Below are 25,953 nucleotides of genomic sequence, written 5' to 3' on the forward strand. Positions count from 1 at the left end.
GTTTCAGAACGAGGTCGGGTTGAACGTGGCGAATTTTATGAGTTTGTTAGAATTCTATCTTAAGGTCACTTTTATAGTTTTTAATGACCAGCATTTTATTCAGCGTGATGGCATTTGCATCGGATCCTGTGTTGCTCCTGTACTTGTCAACATTTTTTTAGCCCATGTCGATAGGTCTCTACAAAATGTGTTTAAAGTTTTTAAGGTTTTAAGAGTTTTTAGATATGTAGATGATTTTATTGTGTTTTTAAATTTTGGCTCTGACTACAGTGATACGGTGACTGATGTTTTAAATGCTTTTAAGCAACATGGACAAGGGCTCACTTACACGCATGAGCTGCCCCAGAAAAATGTCTTACAAGCTCTTGACCTTAGTCTAGAGGTATGTTACCGGCATGTGTGTTGGGCTTACAGTCCCCGTGTACAGAAAGAGCTGTTACAATTTAAGTCGGCCCACTCGAAAGTGGTTAAAAGAGGAATAGTCTCAACCTGCATAGATTCAGCTCTCAGAAAGTCGTGCGCTCATAAAATGCAGGAGAGTTTTGAAAATCAGGTACGCCGTATTTTGGCTGCAGGTTACCCTATGACGCTCCTTACAGCCGTAGCTGAAGCCCTGCTTCAGAAAAGGAAAACAAGAAAGAAGGCGACATGTGAACGTGATACGTTCAGGCCTGTTGTGATACCTTATTTACATAAGGTCACACATCAACTCAAGAGAGTTGCTAACAGGCATGGGGTCTCCTTGGTATTCTCTGCGCCCAACAAACTCTTGAAGTTGTGCTCCCGCACCTGCGGTAGTAGCAAAACTGGGTGCAAAATAAAACACGGTGTCTGCTTTATTTCTTGCGTCACCTGTGTGGTATATGGCATACCTCTGGTATGTGGCAGGATCTACATCGGGCAAACGGGACGTTGCATAAACGAGCGTCTTAGGGAACATGCGCAAAAAATAGTTAACAAGGTAGACAAAGGGGCTCATCTTGTTGCTCACTTGCAGTCCTGCATTGGATGTTCGCCACGGTTTCATGATACGATGATTCTGGGCAGGAGCAGGAATGAAGATGCAAGACTTGCTTTGGAGGCTTATCATATTAAGAAAAGCGGAGCTGACTGTATCAGTGATACTTCCGTTTCTTTGCATGCCATCGAATATGAATTTTTGCGTACACATCTTGGTTAAGATATCGGGTTCTACAAGTGTAATTTTGACAACACGCGTGTACTTTCAGGTGTGTGGTGTGATGTATTAAGGTTTAAGGAATTTTCATTTTTACGTATACGATACGAAGCTGTGCGTGCGCATGCAATGTATGTGGTTTCGGCATATATATGCGTTGCTGTGTGAAGAATAAAGCAGTTGTCAGTTTGGCGTCAATCTGTTCCTTTCCTCGCCTTCTTTTTTCCTTTTTTCCGTATTGTTTGCGCCAAAGAAGTTAACTTCTTTTTTTGTGCTATGTACCAACTAGACCCAACGCAAGTTTTACTGAAGTTCCTTTCTAGTACAGTGGGTCCTTCTTTTTGTGTGTCTCCACCATATTCTTCCGCGGACGTCAATGCATTGCTCGACCACATCATTCATGCAACCTGCAGAGCAAGAGTGTATGGTTTTTCCCTGCGCAAAGGATTGATTCCGGCAGATGTGAGTGCTTTGTTTGGACCCATATGTCCCTCGTGGGCTCACACCAAAAGACTGTGTAAACTTCTACGGTTAGAGATGTGGCGACAAGTTCGTTTCTTCCGGGACTGGCTTTGGAATATGTGCCTTTCCAGTGTCCCCTACTGGCTGGCTCTTAAAAAATACCGATCTTTGATTCGGCTTGCGGGCCAGCTCATTGAAGCTAGGTGGAAATGCTTTTTAAAGGTTTTGTGCATTGCAGCAAAGAAGGACAGTCCTAGGTCCAAAATTAACGTCAAAGTAATAGGTAATGTTAGCCTGCCTGAAAATGTTTCTCGTTTGTTGTCCAAAGGGCCCAAGTTTTGCATGCCTTCCAGTATTCCTGCGCATGAATTGGTGGCTTTCAATAGAAATGTGGCTTCAAAGGCACAGCAAGTAGTGCGCGATCGATGCCTACTTGAAGGGGTGGAGTGCCTAGATAAAGCTGTGTCTAAGCAAGGAGCAAAACGCATGGATTTCAGTGTTAAACATACGTTGTCCTACTTAAGGAATAATAACCTATGTCTATTGCAGGGAGACAAGGAAGGTGGTTTTGTTGTAGTAGAAAGGGGGGCTTTTAATGAAAAAGCGTTACAAGCAGTGACAAAAAATTTTGTAGCGGTTAAGAAAAGCGAAATTCGCGTAAAATCAAGATTTGTGGAATTTTGTAACAAGTTGGCGCTCGCGCCGCTTGCGAGGAGTATTCAGAGAAGTAAAGCCAATTGTTTAAATGTGTTTTTCACAGTAAAAACGCACAAGCCTGATACGCCTTTTAGAACCATTATTAGTGAGTCTGGGTGTTGGCAACACAACGTAAGCCAATTTTTGCAGAAAAAGCTGGGGTGGTTAAGTGTCAACGACCCGTTCCGCACTAAGAATTCTGAAGATATAGTAAAATTTTGTAGTGGGAACGAAGAAGTGGGCTATGTGTTTTCGGTTGATGTCCAGGATTTATTTTACTCTGTACCGCAGCAAGGGTTATTGTTATCTGTGCATGAATGCATTGAAGAAAACGGTGCTATCTCGTTTCAGAACGAGGTCGGGTTGAACGTGGCGAATTTTATGAGTTTGTTAGAATTCTATCTTAAGGTCACTTTTATAGTTTTTAATGACCAGCATTTTATTCAGCGTGATGGCATTTGCATCGGATCCTGTGTTGCTCCTGTACTTGTCAACATTTTTTTAGCCCATGTCGATAGGTCTCTACAAAATGTGTTTAAAGTTTTTAAGGTTTTAAGAGTTTTTAGATATGTAGATGATTTTATTGTGTTTTTAAATTTTGGCTCTGACTACAGTGATACGGTGACTGATGTTTTAAATGCTTTTAAGCAACATGGACAAGGGCTCACTTTCACGCATGAGCTGCCCCAGAAAAATGTCTTACAAGCTCTTGACCTTAGTCTAGAGGTATGTTACCGGCATGTGTGTTGGGCTTACAGTCCCCGTGTACAGAAAGAGCTGTTACATTTTAAGTCGGCCCACTCGAAAGTGGTTAAAAGAGGAATAGTCTCAACCTGCATAGATTCAGCTCTCAGAAAGTCGTGCGCTCATAAAATGCAGGAGAGTTTTGAAAATCAGGTACGCCGTATTTTGGCTGCAGGTTACCCTATGACGCTCCTTACAGCCGTAGCTGAAGCCCTGCTTCAGAAAAGGAAAACAAGAAAGAAGGCGACATGTGAACGTGATACGTTCAGGCCTGTTGTGATACCTTATTTACATAAGGTCACACATCAACTCAAGAGAGTTGCTAACAGGCATGGGGTCTCCTTGGTATTCTCTGCGCCCAACAAACTCTTGAAGTTGTGCTCCCGCACCTGCGGTAGTAGCAAAACTGGGTGCAAAATAAAACACGGTGTCTGCTTTATTTCTTGCGTCACCTGTGTGGTATATGGCATACCTCTGGTATGTGGCAGGATCTACATCGGGCAAACGGGACGTTGCATAAACGAGCGTCTTAGGGAACATGCGCAAAAAATAGTTAACAAGGTAGACAAAGGGGCTCATCTTGTTGCTCACTTGCAGTCCTGCATTGGATGTTCGCCACGGTTTCATGATACGATGATTCTGGGCAGGAGCAGGAATGAAGATGCAAGACTTGCTTTGGAGGCTTATCATATTAAGAAAAGCGGAGCTGACTGTATCAGTGATACTTCCGTTTCTTTGCATGCCATCGAATATGAATTTTTGCGTACACATCTTGGTTAAGATATCGGGTTCTACAAGTGTAATTTTGACAACACGCGTGTACTTTCAGGTGTGTGGTGTGATGTATTAAGGTTTAAGGAATTTTCATTTTTACGTATACGATACGAAGCTGTGCGTGCGCATGCAATGTATGTGGTTTCGGCATATATATGCGTTGCTGTGTGAAGAATAAAGCAGTTGTTAGTTTGGCGTCAATCTGTTCCTTTCCTCGCCTTCTTTTTTCCTTTTTTCCGTATTGTTTGCGCCAAAGAAGTTAACTTCTTTTTTTGTGCTCCCGGGAGCGGTGTGTTGCTTTTTTCTTTGCGGTAATAGCTTTGAAGATATGTTCTGATGGTGGTGAGTGTGGAGCAGGACTATCTCCGTGGCGCAAATGGCTAGAGCGATTGGCTGTTAACCGAAAGGTTGGAGTTTCGAGCCCACCCGGTGGTGGTGCGGCGCTTTTTTTTCTTTGGGCTGATAGCTTTGAAGATATGTTCTGAAGTGGTGAGAGTGGAGCAGGACTGTCTCCGTGGCGCAATTGGGTAGCGCGATCGGCTGTTAACCGAAAAGTTGGAGGTTCGAGCCAACCCGGTGGTGGTGGTGCGCTTTTTTTCTTTGGGCTGATAGCTTTGAAGATATGTTCTGATGGTGGTGAGAGTAGAGCAGGACTGTCTCCGTGGCGTAGTTGGCTAGCGCGATCGGCTGTTAACCGAAAGGTTGGAGTTTCGAGCCCAAACGTGTTGGTGCGGCGCTTTTTTTCTTTGGGCTGATAGCTTTGAAGATATGTTCTGATGGTGGTGAGAGTGGAGCACGATTGTCTCCGTAGCGCAATTGGCTAGCGCGATTGGCTGTTAACCGAAAGGTTGGAGGTTCGAGCCCACCCGGTGGTGCTGCGGCGGTTTTTTTTCTTTGTGCTGATAGCTTTGAAGATATGTTCTGATGGTGGTGAGAGTGGAGCCCGACTGTCTCCGTGGCGCGTCTGGCTAGCGCGATCGGCTGTTAACCAAAAGGTTGGAGGTTCAAGCCCACCCGGTGGTGGTGCGGCGCTTTTTTTTCTTTGGGCCGATAGCTCTGAAGAAATGTTCTGACGGTGGTGAGAGTGGAGCAGGACGGTCTCCGTGGCGCAATTGGCTAACGCGATCGGCTGTTAACCGAAAAGTTGGAGGTTCGAGCTCTCCCGGTGGTGGTACGGCGCTTTTTTTCTGTGGGCTGATAGCTTTGAAGATATGTTCTGATGGTGGTGAGAGTGGAGCAGGACTGTCTCCAGGCGCAATTGGCTAGCGTGATCGGCTGTTAACCGAAAAGTATAAGGTTCGAGCCCACCGTTGGTGTTGCGGCGCTTTTTTTCTTTGGGCTGATAGCTTTGAAGATATGTTCTGACGGTGGTGAGAGTGGAGCAGGACTGTCTCTGTTGCGCAATTGGCTAGCGCGTTCGGCTGTTAACCGAAAAGTTGGAGGTTCGAGCCCACCCGGTGGTGTTGCGGCCTTTTTTTCTTTAGGCTGATAGCATTCAAGATATGTTTTGATGGTGGTGTGAGTAGAGCAGGAGTGTCTCTGTGGCGCAATTGGCTAGCACGATCGGCTGTTAACCGAAAGGTTGGAGTTTCGAGCCCTCCAGGGAGTGGTGTGTTGCTTTTTTCTTTGCGCTGATAGCTTTGAAATTATGTTCTGATGGTGGTGAGGGTGGAGCACGACTAACTCCGTTGCGCAGTTGGCTAGCGCGATCGGCTGTTAACCGAAAGGTTGGAGGTTCGAGCCCACCCAGTGGTGGTGCGGCGCTTTTTTTTCTTTGGGCTGATGGCTTTGAAGATATGTTCTGATAGTGGTGAGAGTGGAGCAGAACTGTCTCCATGGCGCAATTGGCTAGCGCGATCGGCTGTTAACCGAAAGGTTGGAGGTTCGAGCCCACGCGGTGGTGGTGCGGCGCTTTTTTTTCTTTGGGCTGATAGTTCTGAAGAAATGTTCTGACGGTGGTGAGAGTGGAGCACGACTGTCTCCGTGGCGCAATTGGCTAGGACAATCAGCTGTTAACCGAAAGGTTGGAGTTTCGACTTTCCCGGGACAGATGTGTTGCTTTTTTCTTTGCGCTGATAGCTTTGAAGATATGTTTGATGGTGGTGAGAGTGGAGCACGACTGTCTCCGTGGCGTAATTGGCTAGCGCGATCAGCTATTAACCGAAAGGTTGGAGGTTCGAGCCCACCCGGTGGTGGTGCGGCGCTTTTTTTTCTTTGGGCTGATAGCTCTGAAGAAATGTTCTGACGGTGGTGAGAGTGGAGCAGGACTGTCCCCGTGGCGCAATTGGCTGAACAGTTGGAGGTTCGAGCCCTCCCGGGAGTAGTGTGTTGCTTTTTTTTGCGCTGATAGCTTTGAAGATAAGTTCTGATGGTGATGAGAGAAGAGCACGACTGTCTCCGTGGCGCAATTGGCTAGCGCGATCGGGTGTTAGCCGAAAGGTTGGAGGTTCGAGCTTACCCAGTGGTGGTGCGGCGCTTTTTTTTCTTTGTGCTGATAGCTTTGAAGATATGTTCTGATGGTGGTGAGAGTGGGGCAGGACTGTCTCCGTGGCGCAATTGGCTAGCGCGATTGGCTGTTAACCGAAAGGTTGGAGGTTCGAGCCCACACGGGAGTAGTGTGTTGTTTTTTCTATGCGCTGATAGCTTTGAAGATATGTTCTCATGGTGATGAGAGTGGAGCACGACTGTCTCCGTGGCGCAACTGGCTAGCGCGATCGGCTGTTAACCGAAATGTTGGAGTTTCGAGCCCTCCCGGGAGCGGTGTGTTGCTTTTTTCTTTGCGGTAATAGCTTTGAAGATATGTTCTGATGGTGGTGAGTGTGGAGCAGGACTATCTCCGTGGCGCAAATGGCTAGCGCGATTGGCTGTTAACCGAAAGGTTTGAGTTTCGAGCCCACCCGGTGGTGGTGCGGCGCTTTTTTTTCTTTGGGCTGATAGCTTTGAAGATATGTTCTGAAGTGGTGAGAGTGGAGCAGGACTGTCTCCGTGGCGCAATTGGGTAGCGCGATCGGCTGTTAACCGAAAAGTTGGAGGTTCGAGCCAACCCGGTGGTGGTGGTGCGCTTTTTTTCTTTGGGCTGATAGCTTTGAAGATATGTTCTGATGGTGGTGAGAGTAGAGCAGGACTGTCTCCGTGGCGTAGTTGGCTAGCGCGATCGGCTGTTAACCGAAAGGTTGGAGTTTCGAGCCCACACGTGTTGGTGCGGCGCTTTTTTTCTTTGGGCTGATAGCTTTGAAGATATGTTCTGATGGTAGTGAGAGTGGAGCACGATTGTCTCCGTAGCGCAATTGGCTAGCGCGATTGGCTGTTAACCGAAAGGTTGGAGGTTCGAGCCCACCCGGTGGTGCTGCGGCAGTTTTTTTTCTTTGTGCTGATAGCTTTGAAGATATGTTCTGATGGTGGTGAGAGTGGAGCCCGACTGTCTCCGTGGCGCGTCTGGCTAGCGCGATCGGCTGTTAACCAAAAGGTTGGAGGTTCAAGCCCACCCGGTGGTGGTGCGGCGCTTTTTTTTCTTTGGGCCGATAGCTCTGAAGAAATGTTCTGACGGTGGTGAGAGTGGAGCAGGACGGTCTCCGTGGCGCAATTGGCTAACGCGATCGGCTGTTAACCGAAAAGTTGGAGGTTCGAGCTCTCCCGGTGGTGGTGCGGCGCTTTTTTTCTGTGGGCTGATAGCTTTGAAGATATGTTCTGATGGTGGTGAGAGTGGAGCAGGACTGTCTCCAGGCGCAATTGGCTAGCGTGATCGGCTGTTAACCGAAAAGTATAAGGTTCGAGCCCACCGTTGGTGTTGCGGCGCTTTTTTTCTTTGGGCTGATAGCTTTGAAGATATGTTCTGACGGTGGTGAGAGTGGAGCAGGACTGTCTCTGTTGCGCAATTGGCTAGCGCGTTCGGCTGTTAACCGAAAAGTTGGAGGTTCGAGCCCACCCGGTGGTGTTGCGGCCTTTTTTTCTTTAGGCTGATAGCATTCAAGATATGTTTTGATGGTGGTGTGAGTAGAGCAGGAGTGTCTCTGTGGCGCAATTGGCTAGCACGATCGGCTGTTAACCGAAAGGTTGGAGTTTCGAGCCCTCCCGGGAGTGGTGTGTTGCTTTTTTTTGCGCTGATAGCTTTGAAAATATGTTCTGATGGTGGTGAGGGTGGAGCACGACTAACTCCGTTGCGCAGTTGGCTAGCGCGATCGGCTGTTAACCGAAAGGTTGGAGGTTCGAGCCCATCCGGTGGTGGTTCGGCGCTTTTTTTTCTTTGTGCTGATAGCTTTGAAGATATGTTCTGATGGTGATGAGAGTGGAGGAGGACTATCTCCGTGGCGCAATTGGCTAGCGCGATTGGCTGTTAACCGAAAGGTTGTAGGTTCGAGCCCACGCGGTGGTGGTGCGGTGCTTTTTTTTCTTTGGGCTGATAACTTTGAAGATATGTTCTGATGGTGGAGAGAGTGGAGCACGACTGTCTCCGTGGGGCAATTGGCTAGCGCGATCGGCTGTTAACCGAAAGGTTGGAGCTTCGAGCCCACCCAGTGGTGGTGCGGCGCTTTTTCTTCTTTGGGCTGATGGCTTTAAAGATATGTTCTGATGGTGGTAAGAGTGGAGCAGGACTGTCTCCGTGGCGCAATTGGCTAGCGCGATTGGCTGTTAACCGAAAGGTTGGAGGTTCGAGCCCACCCAGTGGTGGTGCGGCGCTTTTTTTTCTTTGGGCTGATGGCTTTGAAGATATGTTCTGATGGTGGTGAGAGTGGAGCAGGACTATCTCCGTGGCGCAAATGGCTAGCGCGATTGGCTGTTAACCGAAAGGTTGGAGTTTCGAGCCCACCCGGTGGTGGTGCGGCGCTTTTTTTTCTTTGGGCTGATAGCTTTGAAGATGTGTTCTGAAGTGGTGAGAGTGGAGCAGGACTGTCTCCGTGGCGCAATTGGGTAGCGCGATCGGCTGTTAACCGAAAAGTTGGAGGTTCGAGCCAACCCGGTGGTGGTGATGTGCTTTTTTTGGGGGGCTGATAGCTTTGAAGATATGTTCTGATGGTGGTGAGAGTGGAGCAGGACTGTCTCCGTGGCGTAGTTGGCTAGCGCGATCGGCTGTTAACCGAAAGGCTGGAGTTTCGAGCTCACCCGTTTTGGTGCGGCGCTTTTTTTCTTTGGGCTGATAGCTTTGAAGATATGTTCTGATGGTGGTGAGAGTGGAGCACGATTGTCTCCGTAGCGCAATTGGCTAGCGCGATTGGCTGTTAACCGAAAGGTTGGAGGTTCGAGCCCACCCGGTGGTGCTGCGGCGGTTTTTTTTCTTTGTGCTGATAGCTTTGAAGATATGTTCTGATGGTGGTGAGAGTGGAGCCCGACTGTCTCCGTGGCGCGACTGGCTAGCGCGATCGGCTGTTATCCAAAAGGTTGGAGGTTCAAGCCCACCCGGTGGTGGTGCGGCGCTTTTTTTTCTTTGGGCTGATGGCTTTGAAGATATGTTCTGATGGTGGTAAGAGTGGAGCAGGACTGTCTCCGTGGCGCAATTGGCTAGCGCGATTGGCTGTTAACCGAAAGGTTGGAGGTTCGAGCCCACCCAGTGGTGGTGCGGCGCTTTTTTTGCTTTGGGCTGATGGCTTTGAAGATATGTTCTGATGGTGGTGAGAGTGGAGCAGAACTGTCTCCATGGCGCAATTGGCTAGCGCGATCGGCTGTTAACCGAAAGGTTGGAGGTTCGAGCCCACGCGGTGGTGGTGCGGCGCTTTTTTTTCTTTGGGCTGATAGTTCTGAAGAAATGTTCTGACGGTGGTGAGAGTGGAGCACGACTGTCTCCGTGGCGCAATTGGCTAGGACAATCAGCTGTTAACCGAAAGGTTGGAGTTTCGACTTTCCCGGGACAGATGTGTTGCTTTTTTCTTTGCGCTGATAGCTTTGAAGATATGTTTGATGGTGGTGAGAGTGGAGCACGACTGTCTCTGTGGCGTAATTGGCTAGCGCGATCAGCTATTAACCGAAAGGTTGGAGGTTCGAGCCCACCCGGTGGTGGTGCGGCGCTTTTTTTCTTTGGGCTGATAGCTCTGAAGAAATGTTCTGACGGTGGTCAGAGTGGAGCAGGACTGTCCCCGTGGCGCAATTGGCTGAACAGTTGGAGGTTCGAGCCCTCCCGGGAGTAGTGTGTTGCTTTTTTTTGCGCTGATAGCTTTGAAGATAAGTTCTGATGGTGATGAGAGAAGAGCACGACTGTCTCCGTGGCGCAATTGGCTAGCGCGATCGGGTGTTAGCCGAAAGGTTGGAGGTTCGAGCTTACCCAGTGGTGGTGCGGTGCTTTTTTTTTCTTTGTGCTGATAGCTTTGAAGATATGTTCTGATGGTGGTGAGAGTGGGGCAGGACTGTCTCCGTGGGGCAATTGGCTGGCGCGATTGGCTGTTAACCGAAAGGTTGGAGGTTCGAGCCCACACGGGAGGAGTTTGTTGTTTTTTCTATGCGCTGATAGCTTTAAAGATATGTTCTCATGGTGATGAGAGTGGAGCACGACTGTCTCCATGGCGCAACTGGCTAGCGCGATCGGCTGTTAACCGAAATGTTGGAGGTTCGAGCCCACTTGGTGGTGGTGTGGCGCTTTTTTTGCGCTGATAGCTTTGAAGATATGTTCTGATGGTGGTGAGAGTGGAGCAAGACTCTCTCCGTGGCGCAATGGGCTAGCGCGGTCGGCTGTTACCCGAAAGGTTGGAGTTTCGAGCCCTCCCGGGAGCGGTGTGTTGCTTTTTTCTTTGCGGTAATAGCTTTGAAGATATGTTCTGATGGTGGTGAGTGTGGAGCAGGACTATCTCCGTGGCGCAAATGGCTAGCGCGATTGGCTGTTAACCGAAAGGTTGGAGTTTCGAGCCCACCCGGTGGTGGTGCGGCGCTTTTTTTTCTTTGGGCTGATAGCTATGAAGATATGTTCTGCAGTGGTGAGAGTGGAGCAGGACTGTCTCCGTGGCGCAATTGGGTAGCGCGATCGGCTGTTAACCGAAAAGTTGGAGGTTCGAGCCAACCTGGTGGTGGTGGTGCGCTTTTTTTCTTTGGGCTGATAGCTTTGAAGATATGTTCTGATGGTGGTGAGAGTGGAGCAGGACTGTCTCCGTGGCGTAGTTGGCTAGCGCGATCGGCTGTTAACCGAAAGGTTGGAGTTTCGAGCCCACCCGTGTTGGTGCGGCGCTTTTTTTCTTTGGGCTGATAGCTTTGAAGATATGTTCTGATGGTGGTGAGAGTGGAGCACGATTGTCTCCGTAGCGCAATTGGCTAGCGCGATTGGCTGTTAACCGAAAGGTTGGAGGTTCGAGCCCACCCGGTGGTGCTGCGGCGGTTTTTTTTCTTTGTGCTGGTAGCTTTGAAGATATGTTCTGATGGTGGTGAGAGTGGAGCCCGACTGTCTCCGTGGCGCGACTGGCTAGCGCGATCGGCTGTTAACCAAAAGGTTGGAGGTTCAAGCCCACCCGGTGGTGGTGCGGCGCTTTTTTTTCTTTGGGCCGATAGCTCTGAAGAAATGTTCTGACGGTGGTGAGAGTGGAGCAGGACGGTCTCCGTGGCGCAATTGGCTAACGCGATCGGCTGTTAACCGAAAAGTTGGAGGTTCGAGCTCTCCCGGTGGTGGTGCGGCGCTTTTTTTCTGTGGTCTGATAGCTTTGAAGATAAGTTCTGATGGTGGCGAGAGTGGAGCAGGACTGTCTCCAGGCGCAATTGGCTAGCGCGTTCGGCTGTTAACCGAAAAGTTGGAGGTTCGAGCCCACCCGGTGGTGTTGCGGCCTTTTTTTCTTTAGGCTGATAGCATTCAAGATATGTTTTGATGGTGGTGTGAGTAGAGCAGGAGTGTCTCTGTGGCGCAATTGGCTAGCACGATCGGCTGTTAACCGAAAGGTTGGAGTTTCGAGCCCTCCCGGGAGTGGTGTGTTGCTTTTTTCTTTGCGCTGATAGCTTTGAAAATATGTTCTGATGGTGGTGAGGGTGGAGCACGACTAACTCCGTTGCGCAGTTGGCTAGCGCGATCGGCTGTTAACCGAAAGGTTGGAGGTTCGAGCCCATCCGGTGGTGGTTCGGCGCTTTTTTTTCTTTGTGCTGATAGCTTTGAAGATATGTTCTGATGGTGATGAGAGTGGAGCAGGACTATCTCCGTGGCGCAATTGGCTAGCGCGATTGGCTGTTAACCGAAAGGTTGTAGGTTCGAGCCCACGCGGTGGTGGTGCGGTGCTTTTTTTTCTTTGGGCTGATAGCTTTGAAGATATGTTCTGATGGTGGAGAGAGTGGAGCACGACTGTCTCCGTGGGACAATTGGCTAGCGCGATCGGCTGTTAACCGAAAGGTTGGAGCTTCGAGCCCACCCAGTGGTGGTGCGGCGCTTTTTCTTCTTTGGGCTGATGGCTTTGAAGATATGTTCTGATGGTGGTAAGAGTGGAGCAGGACTGTCTCCGTGGCGCAATTGGCTAGCGCGATTGGCTGTTAACCGAAAGGTTGGAGGTTCGAGCCCACCCAGTGGTGGTGCGGCGCTTTTTTTTCTTTGGGCTGATGGCTTTGAAGATATGTTCTGATGGTGGAGAGAGTGGAGCACGACTGTCTCCGTGGGACAATTGGCTAGCGCGATCGGCTGTTAACCGAAAGGTTGGAGCATCGAGCCCACCCAGTGGTGGTGCGGCGCTTTTTCTTCTTTGGGCTGATGGCTTTGAAGATATGTTCTGATGGTGGTAAGAGTGGAGCAGGACTGTCTCCGTGGCGCAATTGGCTAGCGCGATTGGCTGTTAACCGAAAGGTTGGAGGTTCGAGCCCACTCAGTGGTGGTGCGGCGCTTTTTTTTCTTTGGGCTGATGGCTTTGAAGATATGTTTGATGGTGGTGAGAGTGGAGCACGACTGTCTCCGTGGCGTAATTGGCTAGCGCGATCAGCTATTAACCGAAAGGTTGGAGGTTCGAGCCCACCCGGTGGTGGTGCGGCGCTTTTTTTTCTTTGGGCTGATAGCTCTGAAGAAATGTTCTGACGGTGGTGAGAGTGGAGCAGGACGGTCTCCGTGGCGCAATTGGCTAACGCGATCGGCTGTTAACCGAAAAGTTGGAGGTTCGAGCTCTCCCGGTGGTGGTGCGGCGCTTTTTTTCTGTGGTCTGATAGCTTTGAAGATATGTTCTGATGGTGGCGAGAGTGGAGCAGGACTGTCTCCAGGCGCAATTGGCTAGCGCGTTCGGCTGTTAACCGAAAAGTTGGAGGTTCGAGCCCACCCGGTGGTGTTGCGGCCTTTTTTTCTTTAGGCTGATAGCATTCAAGATATGTTTTGATGGTGGTGTGAGTAGAGCAGGAGTGTCTCTGTGGCGCAATTGGCTAGCACGATCGGCTGTTAACCGAAAGGTTGGAGTTTCAAGCCCTCCCGGGAGTGGTGTGTTGCTTTTTTCTTTGCGCTGATAGCTTTGAAAATATGTTCTGATGGTGGTGAGGGTGGAGCACGACTAACTCCGTTGCGCAGTTGGCTAGCGCGATCGGCTGTTAACCGAAAGGTTGGAGGTTCGAGCCCATCCGGTGGTTGTTCGGCGCTTTTTTTTCTTTGTGCTGATAGCTTTGAAGATATGTTCTGATGGTGATGAGAGTGGAGCAGGACTGTCTCCGTGGCGAAATTGGCTAGGGCGATCGGCTGTTAACCGAAAGGTTGGAGTTTCGAGCCCTCCCGGGACAGGTGTGTTGCTTTTTTCTTTGCGCTGATAGCTTTGAAGATATGTTCTGATGCTGGTGAGGGTGGAGCACGACTGTCTCCGTGGCGCAGTTGGCTAGCGCGATCGGCTGTTAAACGAAAGGTTGGAGGTTCGAGCCCACCCGGTGGTGGTTCGGCACTTTTTTTTTCTTTGTGCTGATAGCTTTGAAGATATGTTCTGATGGTGGTGAGAGTGGAGCAGGACTATCTCCGTGGCGCAAATGGCTAGCGCGATTGGCTGTTAACCGAAAGGTTGGAGGTCTGATGGTGGTGAGAGTGGAGCACGACTGTCTCCGTGGCGCAATAGGCTAGCGCGATCGGCTGTTAACCGAAAGGTCGGAGCTTGAAGCCCACCCAGTGGTGGTGCGGCGCTATTTTTTTCTTTGGGCTGATAGCTTTGAAGATATGTTCTGATGGTGGTGAGAGTGGAGCAGGACTGTCTCCGTGGCGCAATTGGCTAGCGCGATCGGCTGTTAACCAAAAGGTCGGAGGTTCGAGCCCACCCGGTGGTGGTGCGGCGCTTTTTTTTCTTTGGGCTGATAGCTTTGAAGATATGTTCTGATGGTGGTGAGAGTGGAGCAGGACTGTCTCCGTGGCGTAGTTGGCTAGCGCGATCGGCTGTTAACCGAAAGGTTGGAGTTTCGAGCCCACCCGTGTTGGTGCGGCGCTTTTTTTCTTTGGGCTGATAGCTTTGAAGATATGTTCTGATGGTGGTGAGAGTGGAGCACGATTGTCTCCGTAGCGCAATTGGCTAGCGCGATCGGCTGTTAACCGAAAGGTTGGATGTTCGAGCCCACCCGGTGGTTGTGCGGCGCTTTTTTTTTCTGTGGGCTGATAGCTCTGAAGAAATGTTCTGACGGTGGTGAGAGTGGAGCACGACTGTCTCCGTGGGGCAATTGGCTAGCGCGATCGGCTGTTAATCGAAAGGTTGGAGGTTCGAGCCCACCCGGTGGTGGTGCGGTGCTTTTTTTCTTTGGGCTGATAGCTTTGAAGATATGTTCTAATGGTGGTGAGAGTGGGGCAAAACTGTCTCCGTGGCGGAATTGGCTAGCGTGATCGGCTGTTAACCGAAAGGTTAGAGTTTCGAGCCCACCCGGTGGTGGTGCGGCGCTTTTTTTCCTTTGGGCTGATAGCTTTGAAGATATGTTCTGATGGTGGTGAGAGTAGAGCAGGACTGTCTCCGTGGCGAAATTGGCTAGGGCGATCGGCTGTTAACCGAAAGGTTGGAGTTTCGAGCCCTCCCGGGACAGGTGTGTTGCTTTTTTCTTTGCGCTGATAGCTTTGAAGATATGTTCTGATGGTGGTGAGGGTGGAGCACGACTTTCTCCGTGGCGCAGTTGGCTAGCGCGATCGGCTGTTAAACGAAAGGTTGGAGGTTCGAGCCCACCCGGTGGTGGTTCGGCGCTTTTTTTTCTTTGTGCTGATAGCTTTGAAGATATGTGCTGATGGTGGTGAGAGTGGAGCAGGACTATCTCCGTGGCGCAAATGGCTACCGCGATTGGCTGTTAACCGAAAGGTTGGAGGTCTGATGGTGGTGAGAGTGGAGCAGGACTATCTCCGTGGCGCAAATGGCTAGCGCGATTGGCTGTTAACCGAAAGGTTGGAGTTTCGAGCCCACCCGGTGGTGGTGCGGCGCTTTTTTTTCTTTGGGCTGATAGCTTTGAAGATATGTTCTGAAGTGGTGAGAGTGGAGAAGGACTGTCTCCGTGGCGCAATTGGGTAGCGCGATCGGCTGTTAACCGAAAAGTTGGAGGTTCGAGCCAACACGGTGGTGGCGGTGCGCTTTTTTTCTTTGGGCTGATAGCTTTGAAGATATGTTCTGATGGTGGTGAGAGTGGAGCAGGACTGTCTCCGTGGCGTAGTTGGCTAGCGCGATCGGCTGTTAACCGAAAGGTTGGAGTTTCGAGCCCACCCGTGTTGGTGCGGCGCTTTTTTTCTTTGGGCTGATAGCTTTGAAGATATGTTCTGATGGTGGGGAGAGTGGAGCACGATTGTCTCCGTAGCGCAATTGGCTAGCGCGATTGGCTGTTAACCGAAAGGTTGGAGGTTCGAGCCCACCCGGTGGTGCTGCGGCTGTTTTTTTTCTTTGTGCTGATAGCTTTGAAGATATGTTCTGATGGTGGTGAGAGTGGAGCCCGACTGTCTCCGTGGCGCGACTGGCTAGCGCGATCGGCTGTTAACCAAAAGGTTGGAGGTTCAAGCCCACCCGGTGGTGGTGCGGCGCTTTTTTTTCTTTGGGCCGATAGCTCTGAATAAATGTTCTGACGGTGGTGAGAGTGGAGCAGGACGGTCTCCGTGGCGCAATTGGCTAACGCGATCGGCTGTTAACCGAAAAGTTGGAGGTTCGAGCTCTCCCGGTGGTGGTGCGGCGCTTTTTTTCTGTGGGCTGATAGCTTTGAAGATATGTTCTGATGGTGGTGAGAGTGGAGCAGGACTGTCTCCAGGCGCAATTGGCTAGCGTGATCGGCTGTTAACCGAAAAGTATAAGGTTCGAGCCCACCGTTGGTGTTGCGGCGCTTTTTTTCTTTGGGCTGATAGCTTTGAAGATATGTTCTGACGGTGGTGAGAGTGGAGCAGGACTGTCTCCGTTGCGCAATTGGCTAGCGCGATCGGCTGTTAACCGAAAAGTTGGAGGTTCGAGCCCACCCGGTGGTGTTGCGGCGCTTTTTTTCTTTAGGCTGATAGCATTCAAGATATGTTTTGATGGTGGTGTGAGTAGAGCAGGAGTGTCTCTGTGGCGCAATTGGCTAGCACGATCGGCTGTTAACCGAAAGGTTGGAGTTTCGAGCCCTCCCGGGAGTGGTGTGTTGCTTTTTTCTTTGCGCTGATAGCTTTGAAAATATGTTCTGATGGTGGTGAGGGTGGAGCACGACTAACTCCGTTGCGCAGTTGGCTAGCGCGATCGGCTGTTAACCGAAATGTTGGAGGTTCGAGCCCATCCGGTGGTGGTTCGGCGCTTTTTTTTCTTTGGGCTGATAGCTTTGAAGATATGTTCTGATGGTGGAGAGAGTGGAGCACGACTGTCTCCGTGGGGCAATTGGCTAGCGCGATCGGCTGTTAACCGAAAGGTTGGAGCTTCGAGCCCACCCAGTGGTGGTGCGGCGCTTTTTCTTCTTTGGGCTGATGGCTTTGAAGATATGTTCTGATGGTGGTAAGAGTGGAGCAGGACTGTCTCCTTGGCGCAATTGGCTAGCGCGATTGGCTGTTAACCGAAAGGTTGGAGGTTCGAGCCCACCCAGTGGTGGTGCGGTGCTTTTTTTTCTTTGGGCTGATGGCTTTGAAGATATGTTCTGATGGTGGTGAGAGTGGAGCAGAACTGTCTCCATGGCGCAATTGGCTAGCGCGATCGGCTGTTAACCGAAAGGTTGGAGGTTCGAGCCCACGCGGTGGTGGTGCGGCGCTTTTTTTTCTTTGGGCTGATAGTTCTGAAGAAATGTTCTGACGGTGGTGAGAGTGGAGCACGACTGTCTCCGTGGCGCAATTGGCTAGGACAATCAGCTGTTAACCGAAAGGTTGGAGTTTCGACTTTCCCGGGACAGATGTGTTGCTTTTTTCTTTGCGCTGATAGCTTTGAAGATATGTTTGATGGTGGTGAGAGTGGAGCACGACTGTCTCCGTGGCGTAATTGGCTAGCGCGATCAGCTATTAACCGAAAGGTTGGAGGTTCGAGCCCACCCGGTGGTGGTGCGGCGCTTTTTTTTCTTTGGGCTGATAGCTCTGAAGAAATGTTCTGACGGTGGTGAGAGTGGAGCAGGACTGTCCCCGTGGTGCAATTGGCTGAACAGTTGGAGGTTTGAGCCCTCCCGGGAGTAGTGTGTTGCTTTTTTTTGCGCTGATAGCTTTGAAGATAAGTTCTGATGGTGATGAGAGTAGAGCACGACTGTCTCCGTGGCGCAATTGGCTAGCGCGATCGGGTGTTAGCCGAAAGGTTGGAGGTTCGAGCCCACCCAGTGGTGGTGCGGCGATTTTTTTTTCTTTGTGCTGATAGCTTTGAAGATATGTTCTGATGGTGGTGAGAGTGGGGCAGGACTGTCTCCGTGGCGCAATTGGCTGGCGCGATTGGCTGTTAACCGAAAGGTTGGAGGTTCGAGCCCACCCGGGAGTAGTGTGTTGTTTTTTTCTATGCGCTGATAGCTTTGAAGATATGTTCTCATGGTGATGAGAGTGGAGCACGACTGTCTCCGTGGCGCAATTGGCTAGGACAATCAGCTGTTAACCGAAAGGTTGGAGTTTCGACTTTCCCGGGACAGATGTGTTGCTTTTTTCTTTGCGCTGATAGCTTTGAAGATATGTTTGATGGTGGTGAGAGTAGAGCACGACTGTCTCCGTGGCGCAATTGGCTAGCGCGATCGGGTGTTAGCCGAAAGGTTGGAGGTTCGAGCCCACCCAGTGGTGGTGCGGCGCTTTTTTTTCTTTGGGCTGATAGCTCTGAAGAAATGTTCTGACGGTGGTGAGAGTGGAGCAGGACTGTCCCCGTGGTGCAATTGGCTGAACAGTTGGAGGTTCGAGCCCTCCCGGGAGTAGTGTGTTGCTTTTTTTTGCGCTGATAGCTTTGAAGATAAGTTCTGATGGTGATGAGAGTAGAGCACGACTGTCTCCGTGGCGCAATTGGCTAGCGCGATCGGGTGTTAGCCGAAAGGTTGGAGGTTCGAGCCCACCCAGTGGTGGTGCGGCGATTTTTTTTTCTTTGTGCTGATAGCTTTGAAGATAAGTTCTGATGGTGATGAGAGTAGAGCACGACTGTCTCCGTGGCGCAATTGGCTAGCGCGATCGGGTGTTAGCCGAAAGGTTGGAGGTTCGAGCCCACCCAGTGGTGGTGCGGCGATTTTTTTTTCTTTGTGCTGATAGCTTTGAAGATATGTTCTGATGGTGGTGAGAGTGGGGCAGGACTGTCTCCGTGGCGCAATTGGCTGGCGCGATTGGCTGTTAACCGAAAGGTTGGAGGTTCGAGCCCTCCCGGGAGTAGTGTGTTGCTTTTTTTTGCGCTGATAGCTTTGAAGATAAGTTCTGATGGTGATGAGAGTAGAGCACGACTGTCTCCGTGGCGCAATTGGCTAGCGCGATCGGCTGTTAACCGAAATGTTGGAGGTTCGAGCCCACTTGGTGGTGGTGTGGCGCTTTTTTTGCGCTGATAGCTTTGAAGATATGTTCTGTTGGTGGTGAGAGTGGAGCAAGACTGTCTCCGTGGCGCAATGGGCTAGCGCGGTCGGCTGTTACCCGAAAGGTTGGAGTTTCGAGCCCTCCCGGGAGCGGTGTGTTGCTTTTTTCTTTGCGGTAATAGCTTTGAAGATATGTTCTGATGGTGGTGAGTGTGGAGCAGGACTGTCTTCGTGGCGCAATTGGCTAGCGCGATCGGCTGTTAACCGAAAGGTTGGAGGTTCGAGCCAACCCGGTGGTGGGGCGGCGCTTTTTTTTCTTTGGGGTGATAGCTCTGAAGAAATGTTCTGACGGTGGTGAGAGTGGAGCACGACTGTCTCCGTGGGGCAATTGGCTAGCGCGATCGGCTGTTAACCGAAAGTTTGGAGGTTCGAGCCCACCCGGTGGTGGTGCGGCGCTTTTTTTCTTTGGGCTGATAGCTCTGAAGAAATGTTCTGACGGTGGTGAGAGTGGAGCAGGACTGTCTCCGTGGCGCAATTGTCTAGCGTGATCGGTTTTTAACCGAAAAGTTGGAGGTTCGAGCCCACCCTGTGGTGGTGCGGCGCTTTTTTTTTCTTTGCGCTGATAGCTTTGGAGAAATGTTCTGACAGTGGTTAGATTGGAGCACGACTGTCTCCGTGGCGCAATTGGCTAGCGCGTTCGGCTGTTAACCCAAAAACTGAAGTTTCGAGCCCTCCCGGGAGTGGTGTGTCGCTTTTATCTTTGCGCTGATAGCTTTGAAGATATGTTCTGATGGTGGTGAGAGTGGAGCAAGACTGCCTCCGTGGCGCAATGGGCTAGCGCGATCGGCTGTTAACCGAAAGGTTGGAGTTTCGAGCCCTCCCAGGAGTGGTGTGTTGCTTTTTTCTTTGCGGTAATAGCTTTGAAAATATGTTCTGATGGTGGTGAGAGTGGTGCAGGACTGTCTTTGTCTCGCAATTGGCTAGCGCGACCGGCTGTTAACCGAAAGGTTGGAGGTTCGAGCCCACCCGGTGGTGGTGCGGCGCTTTCTTTTTCTTTCGGGTGATAGCTCTGGAAAAATGTTCTGACGGTGGTGAGAGTGGAGCACGACTGTCTCCGTGGGGCAATTGGCTAGCGCGATCGGCTGTTAACCGAAAGGTTGGAGGTTCGAGCCAACCCGGTGGTGGGGCGGCGCTTTTTTTTCTTTTGGCTGATAGCTCTGAAGAAATGTTCTGACGGTGTTGAGAGTGGAGCAGGACTGTCTCCGTGGCGCGATTGGCTAGCGTGATTGGCTGTTAACCGAAAAGTTGGAGGTTCGAGCCCACCCGTTGGTGGTGCGGCGCTTTTTTTTTCTTTGGGCTGATAGCTTTGAAGATATGTTCTAATGGTGGTGAGAGTGGAGCATACTGTCTCCGTGGCGCAATTGGCTAGCGCGATCAGCTGTTAACCGAAAGGTTGGAGTTTCGAGCCCTCCCGGGAGTGGTGTGTTGCTTTTTTCTTGTCGCCAATAGATTAGAAGATATGTTCTGATGGTGGTGAGAGTGGAGCACGACTGTCTGCATGGCGCAATTGGCTAGCGCGATCGGCTGTTAACCGAAAGGTCGGAGTTTCGAGCCCACCCAGTGGTGGTGCAGCGCTATTTTTTTCTTTGGGCTGATGGCTTTGAAGATATGTTCTGATGGTGGTAAGAGTGGAGCAGGACTGTCTCCGTGTCGCAATTGGCTAGCGCGATTGGCTGTTAACCGAAAGGTTGGAGGTTCGAGCCCACCCTGTGGTGGTGCGGCGCTTTTTTTTCTTTGCGCTGATAGCTTTGGAGAAATGTTCTGATGGTGGTTAGATTGGAGCACGACTGTCTCCGTGGCGCAATTGGCTAGCGCGTTCGGCTGTTAACCGAAAAACTGAAGTTTCGAGCCCTCCCGGGAGTGGTGTGTCGCTTTTTTCTTTGCGCTGATAGCTTTGAAGATATGTTCTGATGGTGGTGAGAGTGGATCAAGACTGTCTCCGTGGCGCAATGGGCTGGCGCGATCGGCTGTTAACCGAAAGGTTGGAGTTTCGAGCCCTCCCGGGAGTGGTGTGTTGCTTTTTTCTTTGCAGTAATTGCTTTGCAGATATGTTCTGATGGTGGTGAGAGTGGTGCAGGACTGTCTTTGTTGCGCAATTGGCTAGCGCGACCGGCTGTTAACCGAAAGGTTGGAGGTTCGAGCCCACCCGGTGGTGGTGCGGCGCTTTCTTTTTCTTTCGGGTGATAGCTCTGGAAAAATGTTCTGATGGTGGTGAGGGTGGAGCACGACTGTCTCGGTGGCGCAGTTGGCTAGCGCGATCGGCTGTTAACCGAAAGGTTGGAGGTTCGAGCCCACCCGGTGGTGGTTCGGCGCTTTTTTTTTCTTTGGGCTGATGGCTTTCAAGATATGTTCTGATGGTGGTAAGAGTGGAGCAGGACTGTCTCCGTGGCGCAATTGGCTAGCGCGATTGGCTGTTAACCGAAAGGTTTGAGGTTCGAGCCCACCCGGAGGTGGTGCGGTGCTTTTTTTTCTTTGGGCTGATAGCTTTGAAGATATGTTTTAATGGTGGTGAGAGTGGAGCATACTGTCTCCGTGGCGCAATTGGCTAGCGCGATCAGCTGTTAACCGAAAGGTTGGAGTTTCGAGCCCTCCCGGGAGTGGTGTGTTGCTTTTTTCTTTGCGCCAATAGATTAGAAGATATGTTCTGATGGTGGTGAGAGTGGAGCACGACTGTCTGCATTGCGCAATTGGCTAGCGCGATCAGCTGTTAACTGAAAGGTCGGAGTTTCGAGCCCACCCAGTGGTGGTGCGGCGCTATTTTTTTCTTTGGGCTGATGGCTTTGAAGATATGTTCTGATGGTGGTAAGAGTGAAGCAGGACTGTCTCCGCGTCGCAATTGGCTAGCACGATTGGCTGTTAACCGAAAAACTGAAGTTTTGAGCCCTCCCGGGAGTGGTGTGTCGCTTTTTTCTTTGCGCTGATAGCTTTGAAGATATGTTCTGATGGTGGTGAGAGTGGATCAAGACTGTCTCCGTGGCGCAATGGGCTAGCGCGATCGGCTGTTAACCGAAAGGTTGGAGTTTCGAGCCCTCCCGGGAGTGGTGTGTTGCTTTTTTCTTTGCGGTAATAGCTTTGAAGATATGTTCTGATGGTGGTGAGAGTGGTGCAGGACTGTCTTTGTTGCGCAATTGGCTAGCGCGACCGGCTGTTAACCGAAAGGTTGGAGGTTCGAGCCCACCCGGTGGTGGTGCGGCGCTTTCTTTTTCTTTCGGGTGATAGCTCTGGAAAAATGTTCTGACGGTGGTGAGAGTGGAGCAGGACTGTCTCCGTGGCGCAATTGGCTAGCGCGTTCGGCCTTAACCGAAAGGTTGGAGTTTCGAGCCCTCCCGGGATTGGCGTGTGGCTTTTTTCTTTGCGCTGATAGCTTTGAAGATATGTTCTGATGGTGGTGAGGGTGGAGCACGACTGTCTCCGTGGCGCAGTTGGCTAGCGCGATCGGCTGTTAACCGAAAGGTTGGAGGTTCGAGCCCACCCGGTGGTGTTTCGGCGCTTTTTTTTTGCTTTGGGCTGATGGCTTTCAAAATATGTTCTGATGGTGGTGAGAGTGGAGCACGACTGTCTCCATGGCGCAATTGGCTAGCGCGATCGGCTGTTAACCGAAAGGTCGGAGTTTCGAGCCCACAGATTGGTGGTGCGGCGCTATTTTTTTCTTTGGGCTGATGGCTTTGAAGATATGTTCTGATGGTGGTAAGAGTGGAGCCGGACTGTCTCCGTGTCGCAATTGGCTAGCGCGTTTGGCTGTTAACCGAAAGGTTGGAGGTTCGAGCCCACCCGGTGGTGGTGCGGTGCTTTTTTTTGGGATGATAGCTTTGAAGATCTGTTCTGATGGTGGTGAGAGTGAGCAGGACTGTCTTCGTGGCGCAATTGGCTAGCGCGATCGGCTGTTAAACAAAAGGTCGGAGGTTCGAGCCCACCCGGTGGTGGTGCGGCGCTTTTTTTTCTTTGGGCTGATAGCTTTGAAGATATGTTCTGATGGTGGTGAGAGTGGAGCAGGACTGTCTCCGTGGCGCAACTGGGTAGCGCGATCGGCTGTTACCCGAAAAGTTGGAGGTTCGAGCCCACCCGGCGGTTGTGCGGCGCTTTTTTTTTCTGTGGGCTGATAGCTTTGAAGATATGTTCTGATGGTGGTGAGAATGGAGCAGGACTGTCTCCATGGCGCAATTGGCTAGCGTGATCGGCTGTTAACCGAAAAGTTGGAGGTTCGAGCCCACCCGGTGGTGGTGCGGCGCTTTTTTTTCTTTGGGCTGATAGCTTTGAAGATATGTTCTGATGGTGGTGAGAGTGGAGCAGGACTGTCGCCATGGCGCAATAGGCTAGCGCGATCGGCTGTTAACCAAACGGTTGAAGTTTCGAGCCCACCCGGTGGTGCGGCGCTTTTTTTCTTAGGGCTGATAGCGTTCAAGATATGTTTTGATGGTGGTGTGAGTAGAGCAGGACTGTCTCTGTGGCGCAATTGGCTAGCACGATCGGCTGTTAACCGAAAGGTTGGAGTTTCGAGCCGCCCCGGGAGTGGTGTGTTGCTTTTTTCTTTGCGCTGATAGCTTTGAAAATATGTTCTGATGATGGTGAGGGTGGAGCACGACGAACTCCGTGGCGCAGTTGGCTAGCGCGATCGGCTGTTAACCGAAAGGTTGGAGGTTCGAGCCCATTCGGTGGTGGTTTGGCGCTTTTTTTTCGTTGTGCTGATAGCTTTGAAGATATGTTCTGATGGTGGTGAGGGTGGAGCACGACTGTCTCCGTGGCGCAGTTGGCTAGCGCGATCGGCTGTTAACCGAAAGGTTGGAGGTTCGAGCCCACCCGGTGGTGGTTCGGCGCTTTTTTTGGGCTGATGGCTTTCAAGATATGTTCTTATGGTGGTAAGAGTGGAGCAGGACTGTCTCCGTGGCGCAATTGGCTAGCGCGATTGGCTGTTAACCGAAAGGTTGGAGGTTCGAGCCCACCCGGTGGTGGTGCGGTGCTTTTTTTTCTTTGGGCTGATAGCTTTGAAGATATGTTCTAAATGTGGTGAGAGTGGAGCATACTGTCTCCGTGGCGCAATTGGCTAGCGCGATCAGCTGTTAACCGAAAGGTTGGAGTTTCGAGCCCTCCCGGGAGTGGTGTGTTGCTTTTTTCTTTGCGCCGATAGATTAGAAGATATGTTCTGAGGTTGGTGAGAGTGGAGCACGACTGTCTCCATGGCGCAATTGGCTAGCGCGATCGGCTGTTAACCGAAAGGTCGGAGTTTCGAGCCCAACCAGTGGTGGTGCGGCGCTATTTTTTTCTTTGGGCTGATGGCTTTGAAGATATGTTCTGATGGTGGTAAGAGTGGAGCAGGACTGTCTCCGTGTCGCAATTGGCTAGCGCGATTGGCTGTTAACCGAAAGGTTGGAGGTTCGAGCCCACCCGGTGGTGGTGCGGTGCTTTTTTGGGCTGATAGCTTTGAAGATATGTTCTGATGGTGGTGAGAGTGGAGCAGGACTGTCTCCGTGGCGCAATTGGCTAGCGCGATCGGCTGTTAAGCAAAAGGTCGGAGGTTCGAGCCCACCCGGTGGTGGTGCGGCGCTTTTTTTTCTTTGGGCTGATAGCTTTGAAGATATGTTCTGATGGTGGTGAGAGTGGAGCAGGACTGTCTCCGTGGCGCAATTGGGTAGCGCGATCGGCTGTTAACCGAAAAGTTGGAGGTTCGAGCCCACCCGGCGGTTGTGCGGCGCTTTTTTTTTCTGTGGGCTGATAGCTTTGAAGATATGTTCTGATGGTGGTGAGATTGGAGCAGGACTGTCTCCATGGCGCAATTGGCTAGCGTGATCGGCTGTTAACCGAAAAATTGGAGGTTCGAGCCCACCCGGTGGTGGTGCGGCGCTTTTTTTTCTTTGGGCTGATAGCTTTGAAGATATGTTCTGATGGTGGTGAGAGTGGAGCAGGACTGTCGCCGAGGCGCAATAGGCTAGCACGATCGGCTGTTAACCGAAAGGTTGGAGTTTCGAGCCGTCCCGGGAGTGGTGTGTTGCTTTTTTCATGCGCTGATAGCTTTGAAATTATGTTCTGATGGTGGTGAGGGTGGAGCACGACGAACTCCGTGGCGCAGTTGGCTAGCGCGATCGGCTGTTAACCGAAAAGTTGGAGGTTCGAGCCCATTCGGTGGTGGTTTGGCGCTTTTTTTTCTTTGTGCTGATAGCTTTGAAGATATGTTCTGATGGTGATGAGAGTGGAGTAGGACTATCTACGTGGCGCAATTGGCTAGCGCGATCGGCTGTTAACCGAAAGGTTGGAGGTTCGAGCCCACCCGGTGGTGGTGTGGCGCTTTCTTTTTCTTTCGGGTGATAGCTCTGGAAAAATGTTCTGACGGTGGTGAGAGTGGAGCACGACTGTCTCCGTGGGGCAATTGGCTAGCGCGATCGGCTGTTAACCGAAAGGTTGGAGGTTCGAGCCCACCCGGTGGTGGCGTGGCGCTTTTTTTTCTTTCGGCTGATAGCTCTGAAGAAATGTTCTGACGGTGGTGAGAGTGGAGCAGGACTGTCTCCGTGGCGCGATTGGCTAGCGTGATTGGCTGTTAACCGAAAAGTTGGAGGTTCGAGCCCACCCGTTGGTGGTGCGGCGCTTTTTTTTCTTTGGGTTGATAGCTTTGAAGATATGTTCTAATGGTGGTGAGAGTGGAGCAGGACTGTCTCAGTGGCGAATTGGCTAGCGCGATCGGCTGTTAACCGAAAGGTTGGAGTTTCGAGCCCTCCCGGGATTGGCGTGTTGCTTTTTTCTTTGCGCTGATAGCTTTGAAGATATGTTCTGATGGTGGTGAGGGTGGAGCACGACTGTCTCCGTGGCGCAGTTGGCTAGCGCGATCGGCTGTTAACCGAAAGGTTGGAGGTTCGAGCCCACCCGGTGGTGGTTCGGCGCTTTTTTTTTTCTTTGGGCTGATGGCTTTCAAGATATATTCTGATGGTGGTAAGAGTGGAGCAGGACTGTCTCCGTGGCGCAATTGGCTAGCGCGATTGGCTGTTAACCGAAAGGTTGGAGGTTCGAGCCCACCCGGTGGTGGTGCGGTGCTTTTTTTTCTTTGGGCTGATAGCTTTGAAGATATGTTCTGATGGTGGTGAGAGTGGAGCAGGACTGTCGCCGTGGCGCAATAGGCTAGCGCGATCGGCTGTTAACCAAACGGTTGAATTTTCGAGCCCACCCTGTGGTGGTGCGGCGCTTTTTTTCTTAGGGCTGATAGCATTCAAGATATGTTTTGATGGTGGTGTGAGTAGAGCAGGACTGTCTCTGTGGCGCAATTGGCTAGCACGATCGGCTGTTAACCGAAAGGTTGGAGT

The 25,953-nt window shown here is 51.1% G+C and overlaps 1 protein-coding gene across 1 annotated transcript in view; it reads left to right on the plus strand.

The window, feature by feature from the left end:
- Positions 1-529: 529 nt before the first annotated feature.
- The window catches only part of LOC142783987 (uncharacterized), a 64,313-nt gene continuing 38,889 nt past the window's right edge, over positions 530-25,953 (plus strand). The window contains exon 1 of the mRNA XM_075882601.1: positions 530-553. Within this exon, the coding sequence (XP_075738716.1) occupies positions 530-553 (24 nt within the window). The remainder of the gene's footprint in view (positions 554-25,953) is intronic.

This window comes from Rhipicephalus microplus, unplaced genomic scaffold (assembly GCF_043290135.1).
Source record: "Rhipicephalus microplus isolate Deutch F79 unplaced genomic scaffold, USDA_Rmic scaffold_13, whole genome shotgun sequence".
NCBI lineage: Eukaryota > Metazoa > Arthropoda > Arachnida > Ixodida > Ixodidae > Rhipicephalus > Rhipicephalus microplus.